Source organism: Penaeus japonicus, unplaced genomic scaffold (assembly GCF_977035675.1).
Source record: "Penaeus japonicus unplaced genomic scaffold, GWHDUDI00000001_assembly GWHDUDI00000042, whole genome shotgun sequence".
Taxonomy (NCBI): Eukaryota; Metazoa; Arthropoda; class Malacostraca; order Decapoda; family Penaeidae; genus Penaeus; species Penaeus japonicus.
In genome coordinates this window covers 14,533,526-14,541,025 of record NW_028234444.1, presented here as the reverse complement: position 1 = coordinate 14,541,025, position 7,500 = coordinate 14,533,526, and the positions used below count along the sequence as shown (strand labels likewise).

The 7,500-nt window shown below is 42.4% G+C and overlaps 1 protein-coding gene across 1 annotated transcript in view; it reads left to right on the top strand.

Moving 5' to 3' along the window:
- Positions 1-6,929, top strand: part of pea (ATP-dependent RNA helicase pea) — a 13,434-nt gene extending 6,505 nt beyond the window's left edge. The window contains exons 4-13 of the mRNA XM_043016470.2: positions 126-287; positions 736-907; positions 1,431-1,919; positions 2,111-3,052; positions 3,220-3,373; positions 3,588-3,755; positions 4,073-4,237; positions 5,287-5,490; positions 5,960-6,139; positions 6,509-6,929. Of these exons, the coding sequence (XP_042872404.2) occupies positions 126-287; positions 736-907; positions 1,431-1,919; positions 2,111-3,052; positions 3,220-3,373; positions 3,588-3,755; positions 4,073-4,237; positions 5,287-5,490; positions 5,960-6,139; positions 6,509-6,731 (2,859 nt within the window). The 3' untranslated portion in view covers positions 6,732-6,929. The remainder of the gene's footprint in view (positions 1-125; positions 288-735; positions 908-1,430; positions 1,920-2,110; positions 3,053-3,219; positions 3,374-3,587; positions 3,756-4,072; positions 4,238-5,286; positions 5,491-5,959; positions 6,140-6,508) is intronic.
- Positions 6,930-7,500: the final 571 nt, after the last annotated feature.

Below are 7,500 nucleotides of genomic sequence, written 5' to 3'. Positions count from 1 at the left end.
CCATTATGATTTTTTGACACTTGATGCTGTTCTTTTTCTCAGTGTCCTTCATATTCACCCTATTGATTCCAGCCCATCTCTCTGTCAGCTGTGGATTAATCTCTTCCTCTTAACATTTCGAATAGGTTTATGAAGGTAAAGTGACCAATATCCTCAACTTCGGGTGCTTTGTGCAGCTGGAAGGGCTGCGCAGGAGGCTGGAGGGTCTTGTCCACATCTCACAGTTGCGCAGAGAAGGACGTGTCACAAATGTGTCAGATGTGGTGGTAAAGGGGCAGAAAGTGAAGGTGAGAATTTTCTTTTCAAGAATTAGTCAAAAGGGTGTATGAGTGTTGCTTTTCCTTGTATTGACAGTGATTCTTCATTGTTAATCCATTCACGCCGGGGCTGTTCCGGCTTTGCGCGGTCACAATACCGGAGTTCTCGAACGCATAAGCCTAACGCCTCGAGATTCTCGAACGCACAAGCCGCGAGCCTAGGCTGCCCGCTCGCTCTACCCGAGCGCGCAGCTTCCCCTCATAGCTTGTCCTGGGCGTCTGAGGCGAAAACCACAATACGTGCTATCACGTCAACCGGCTCCAATGGGTTAAAACAAAAAACATATTCTGGTATTAATTTAGTTACAGTGAGAAAGGGTCAGATTTGAACACAAGAATGAACAATTATTTTTTTCCTAATTAACCCAACATCTTTTTCCATAATATGATAACTGATCCCCTCCTTTAAACACAACAGGTGAAGGTCCTGTCTTTCACGGGCCAGAAGACGTCCCTGTCCATGAAGGATGTTGACCAGGACACGGGTGAAGACCTCAACCCCAATGTGGCACCCATGGGAGGCAGTAGCCAGGATGAGGATGCCATGAGGAACCCAGATAGGCCCATGTCACTCATGGAGCTGACCAAAGGTAGGCCAACATGCTTACAAGATCCACATCTATTACTCAGTCTTCAAAAAGAATTAAGAGAGCTTAACCCATTGGTCGCAGTTTTAATAGAATATGTATACAGTTGGATGGCAGGTTTACCTTATTTGACACGGTGCCATCTGTGCCCACGACCGACTCTGCCTTGGCAGCAAATCATGCCATCCCCTGTCAATGGGTTAATCTACATCTGTTTAACTTTTTTTTGTTTTTTGTTTTTCATTACCAAAATAAGATTTTTATTTATTTCTCTGATATAGATCTTCACTTTTCTTGATTTTTTATGTTGCCATCTGGCAAACATTTCAATCTTTTTCCAGAATATTTTTAATGGTTACATTAACACAAGCCCTGAATTTCACATAAGTGAAAAAGCTGCCATGTAAATGCTCTTTGAGCATTTAGACTGCTTTTTCATACATGCTCCAAATAAAAGTTGTATGCGATTTTGTAATGGACAAAATGTAAGCCATGGAAAAGGGAATAGCAAACTTTCTGCCCACAGGCACGGATGAGGAGGACTTGGCCACATACAAACGTGTGAACCGCATCTCGTCACCGGAGCGATGGGAACTCAAGCAGATGATGGCGGCCAACTGCATCAGCAAGTCAGAATTCCCTGACTTTGACGAGGAGCAGGGCGTGATGGGCGGAGAGGATGATGACGAAGAGGACGTGGAGATTGAGCTGGTGGAGGAGGAGCCAGCCTTCCTGCGGGGCTATGGCAGGGTGCGGGAGGAGCTCAGCCCTGTCAGGATCATGAAGAATCCTGATGGGTCCCTTGCACAAGCTGCCATGATGCAGAGTGCCCTGGCCAAGGAGCGGCGTGAGGTCAAAATGGCCCAGAGGGAGAGCGAGATGGACTCACAGCCATCCAACCTTGGCCAGAACTGGAATGACCCGCTGCCTGAAACCCAGCGGATAGACCCAGCCATTTCACGTGGCATGCCCACCCAGCAGCAGGAGGTGCCTGAGTGGAAGAGGCACATCACAGGTAAGGCTTGCTAATGATCCCTGTAGAAGATGCTCTGCTATTCATCCATGATCTCAGTTGATAAAATTGCTTTATTTCTAGATTGAATATTTGATGTGTATATTGCAATGTGATTGGTTCAATTTGAAAATTATTTATAACACTTAGTGTGAATGCATATGTGCTCCAACATCAATGTGACTACTTTGCAGGAGGAACACGAGGATCGTATGGAAAAAAGACAAACATGTCTCTCCTGGAACAGCGACAGAGTCTCCCCATATACAAGCTCCGTGACCAACTGATCAAGGCTGTCCATGACAACCAGATCCTCATTGTTGTCGGGGAAACAGGATCAGGGAAGACGACCCAGATTACTCAGTACTTGGCAGAAGTGGGATTCACAACCAAGGGGAAGATTGGGTGCACACAACCGAGGAGAGTGGCAGCAATGTCTGTGGCCAAGAGGGTATCAGAGGAGTTTGGTTGCCGCCTCGGCCAGGAGGTTGGCTACACCATTCGTTTTGAGGATTGTACTAGTTCAGAGACTGTAATCAAGTACATGACAGACGGTATGTTGCTAAGAGAATGCCTCATCGACCCAGACATGTCCACATATGCATGTATCATGTTGGATGAGGCGCACGAACGGACAATACATACTGATGTCTTGTTTGGCCTCCTGAAGCAGGCAGTTGCCAAGAGGCCTGAGCTGAAGTTGATCGTGACGTCAGCTACCTTAGATGCAGTCAAATTCTCAGAGTACTTCAACCAGGCTCCAATCTTCACCATCCCAGGTCGTACCTTCCCTGTAGAGATACTGTACACCCGTGAACCAGAGACAGACTACCTGGACGCGGCACTCATCACCGTGATGCAGATCCACCTGGCAGAACCTCCAGGTGACATCCTGGTGTTCCTTACGGGTCAAGAGGAGATTGACACAGCTTGTGAGTTGCTGTATGAGCGCATGAAGGCCCTGGGAAGTGATGTACCTGAGCTCATCATCCTGCCTGTGTACTCAGCCCTTCCTTCTGAGATGCAGACCAGGATCTTTGAACCTGCTCCACCCGGTTCCAGGAAAGTTGTCATTGCCACCAACATTGCTGAGACCTCGCTCACCATCGATGGTGTATACTATGTAGTTGATCCAGGTATGTGTTTGGTATGCATTAGTGTTGTCATAGTGAATTCAAACAGTTATTGATATTTTATCTTTTGGATTTAGTGCTTGAACTTTAAAACTGGTAATTCATATCCATTTCCTATTGATCTTTCTCGTATCTCATATTTCAGTAACATTTTTACATTTTCACTTCAGGATTTGTGAAGCAGAAGGTGTACAACCCCAAGACAGGTATGGACTCCCTGATGGTGACACCTGTTTCTCAGGCTGGAGCCAAGCAGCGGGCAGGACGTGCTGGTCGCACAGGCCCTGGCAAGACCTACAGACTCTACACTGAGAGAGCGTACAGGTAAGGCCCCGTTGTCCTTATCTCTCAAGGGAGGAGTAGTGCTTCTGGTTCTCTTAGGGTTGAATTTCGGCTGAGGTTTAGGAATTTCAAATCTACTTTTTTCTTTTCAAAAGATATCTGTGTTACTGTATTGACCATATTGGCATAAAATCTGAAACAAAACTCCAGTCAGACTTAACTGGAATGATTTTTATGATTAAATTTTAATTCCCAGAGATGAGATGTTACCGACAAGTGTGCCGGACATTCAGCGCACAAATCTGGCAGCTACCGTGCTCCAGCTGAAGGCTATGGGGATTAATGATCTCCTAGGCTTTGACTTCATGGACCCACCGCCCACGGATGCTATGGTTATGGCCCTTGAAACCTTGCATTCACTGAGGTATGTGGAGGGAATGGTGTGTGAAATGTTACACAGACACAATCGGTGTTAGTGTGCATAGATGTACCTGATTCTCAGTCATCTTGCTTTCCAGTTCTCTTATTTATTCCCAATGATTATTATAGTGGAAAGATCTGAATGAGAATTAATAACTATAAAAGCAAGAGATTTTGTGTAGGGGAAAAGTATTATGGTGAATATATTTCCATACAATCAGGTGTATAAATTATGTAATTTTGCTCAAGAGAAGAGCATCGCCAAATAATATAACATGAAAGGAATAAAAGAACTTAAACGAATCTCACCCCAACCCCTAGTGCCCTGGATGACGAGGGTCTGTTGACGAGGCTAGGTCGCAGGATGGCTGAGTTCCCCCTTGACCCAAACCTCTCTAAGATGCTGATCATGTCGGTCCACCTGCAGTGCTCCGACGAAATCCTGACCATCGTCTCCATGCTCTCCGTGCAAAATGTTTTCTACAGGTGGGGCTCGGCATTTCGGCCGAGACTGTTTTGTTTGAGATAGGGATAGTCATAGACAATTGTGATTACATAAGTTGCAGATAGATATTATATTAGAGATGTTTGTACATTGAAATCTCAAAAATCTCAATCTCCATTTCTCTGTATTCACATCTGCTGACCCAATGCAGACGGGGATAGACTTGCTTGCCTGTACCCCAGGAGGGGCCCTAATGCCACCTGTGCTGCACCCCAGATGGGTTTCATTTTTATTTATTTTATTTTTATTTGATTTATTTATGATTTACTGTATTTTGTGTTACTATGTTGTACCATCTGACAGGATTTATCAGTTTTGTAGCAGACTTAAATTGTATTATCAGGTTTATACTTTATACTCAATTTGATAATTCAGTTTTGTGGGAGGATAAAAAAGCTACTATTTTTTTGTATTTGTGTACTTTTCTAAACAAAGGAAATAAGTGTCCCAAATGAAATTAACATTGAGAGATGGGGAAAAGGAAAGAGACCTGTGCTTATAACTGCAAGTGCCTCGGCACAAGGCAGCCATACTGGCACAGGAGCACTTTCCATATTCTGCACATGGTCTGGGTTACCTTCCTCTTCTCATCCTGCACTGCCCGTACTTTAGAGCTGGAGGTCAGCAACCTGCTGTTGTCATTGCTCTCTGAAGGTAGTGCCTGGTAGAGACTGTGGATTGGCACCCATTAAGGCTTTCCTGTTGGTGCTAGGAGTGTGGTGCATCTGTTTTTGGTGAATGTAGTAGCAATTTTAGTAATCATAATTGCAGTTGCTAGTATTTGTCACTAAATAGAGTCATTACTCATAGTGTAATATAGAAAGTGATCCATTCTCCCCTTACGTCAAATATGCCATGATAACTACTGTCACTTGCATCATTATGACTATTGTCAGGCCTAAAACTTGTGTGTCATGTATGTCATGGCACCTGTCTGCATTGGGTTAAGTTGTGTGGTTTACATACCTTCTATTGTCCTCATCTTTATTATATGGCTGTTTAACCACATACACCCCCCCTCCCTCCCTAGGCCCAAGGAGAAGCAGGCTTTGGCAGACCAGAAGAAGGCCAAGTTCAACCAGGCAGAGGGCGACCACCTCACCCTCCTCGCTGTCTACAACTCGTGGAAGAACAACAAGTTCTCGAACGCCTGGTGCTACGAGAACTTCGTCCAGATGCGCACGCTCAAAAGGGCACAGGACGTTAGGAAGCAGCTCCTGGGCATCATGGACAGGTAGGGAGGGGACTAGTCTATGGGATTGGGGTTAGGTGTGGCTGTTGGTGTTATTGCTTGGGTTACCTTTAATTTTATTATTATCACCATTGATAATAATTTCCTCTTACGCACAGTCACTCTCACTCTCATCAATGGGCATCAGTTTTGGAAGTAAAACAGTGTGCTATATGCGGGGATTTGTGTATACAGATGAGTGCATGATAGATAGAAATGAGCATATACATCAGAAATAGGTAAATAGATGGATATAGATGCTGTTGCTGTATATAGTTTCTTTAGATTAATGCTTGAATAATATACATTACACTGAATATCCCCTGGCTCATCATTTCATTTGCCATCTCAACAAATTTACTCCAACAAAAATATTGAATAAACCCTTTGATGATTCCAGTAATTGTCATTTTCCTGGTTCACATTTTCCATGATCTTACCCCCTTATCCTTCTCTCTCCACCTCCTTAAAGGCACAAACTAGATGTGGTCTCTTGCGGCAAGAATGTAGCTAGAGCCCAGAAGGCCATCTGCTCTGGGTTCTTCCGCAATGCAGCCAAGAAGGACCCACAGGAAGGGTATCGCACGCTTGTAGACTCGCAGGTGGTCTACATTCACCCTTCGTCCTCCCTCTTCAACAGACAGCCAGAGTGGTAGGTTTCTGCTGTGTTGGTTGTGTTACCGTAATTGTTTTTATTATTATTTTAATTATTAGTGCTTGCACTGTTCTTTTATTTCTCGTTGGTATGATAGCTAATACTGTTATTATTGCTCATATTGTAATTAAGATATACATTTATATTTATTAGTGTATGTATATGTGTATTTGATTATTGTTATTCTTCACTTGTGGTCCTGTTCTTGCTTCCCATCTTGTTTATTGCATTAAACTACTTCAGTAGTTTAAAGCAATAAATGTGTGTTTATATATATATGTATTTTATGTAATGTGATGTATATGTGTATGTGTATATTGAGAGAATATATATTACCAGCTAATGTGACTCATCTCTCCCTGCCAGGGTTGTTTACCACGAGCTGGTTCAGACAACAAAGGAGTACATGCGCGAGGTGACGACGATTGACCCAAAGTGGCTGGTGGAGTTTGCCCCGTCTTTCTTCAAGCAGGGAGACCCAACCAAGCTCAGCAAGTACAAGAAGAACCAGCGCCTGGAACCTCTGTACAACAAATACGAGGAGCCGAACGCATGGAGAATATCCAGAGTGCGGAGGAGAAGAAACTAGTTTTTTTTTTTTCTTTTTTTTAATGTGTGTACATATGTCTGTGTATATAGAGGTTCTGTTTGTCAGTGATAGATACTTCTCTTATTTTAATAAGTTTTTTTCCTTTTCTTTTGGAGACATGACACATGGCTCAGAGTTGGATGAGAGGTATATTTATATGATATTGTCAATAAACAATCTTAATTTTTATGTTCTTTTTGTTTTTGTTTTTTCTAATCCTGACAAATTATGAGATGTATGAGCTATTCCCTAGATACCATATTTTGAAGAAAAAAATAAATATTAGGACGAAAATATATGATTGCAATTTCCTCTATGCCTTTACTGTCCTTGTGCTTATCTTCTATATTCTTTCTTTAAAGTTGTTAAAATTTACTGTTTGGTTGTGTTTTTATTTTTTTACTTTAAATGTTTTGTTGCATCGCATATTCCATATTCACATCTACAGCTCCGTTATTGAAAGATCTTTTGTTTTTGCTTTCTTTAGATCAGTGTTCAATTTCCTTGTCTCCATATCCTCCTCTTGCTTTTTCTTGTTATTTGCTTTTATTTGAACTTATTTGGATCAAGATTGTTTATACAAGATAAAATCAATTATGCATTCCAAGGCCTTTGCTTGCCATGACGGACACAATGTAATATTTGGAAGGAGAATTGCATACAGTTGTAATGAATTTTATTTTGATTAAAAGAAGAATTTATAAAATTGTATCAACCATTAAAATCTTTTCTAGATAGATTAACAGCTTCAATCCAACAGTATTTAATG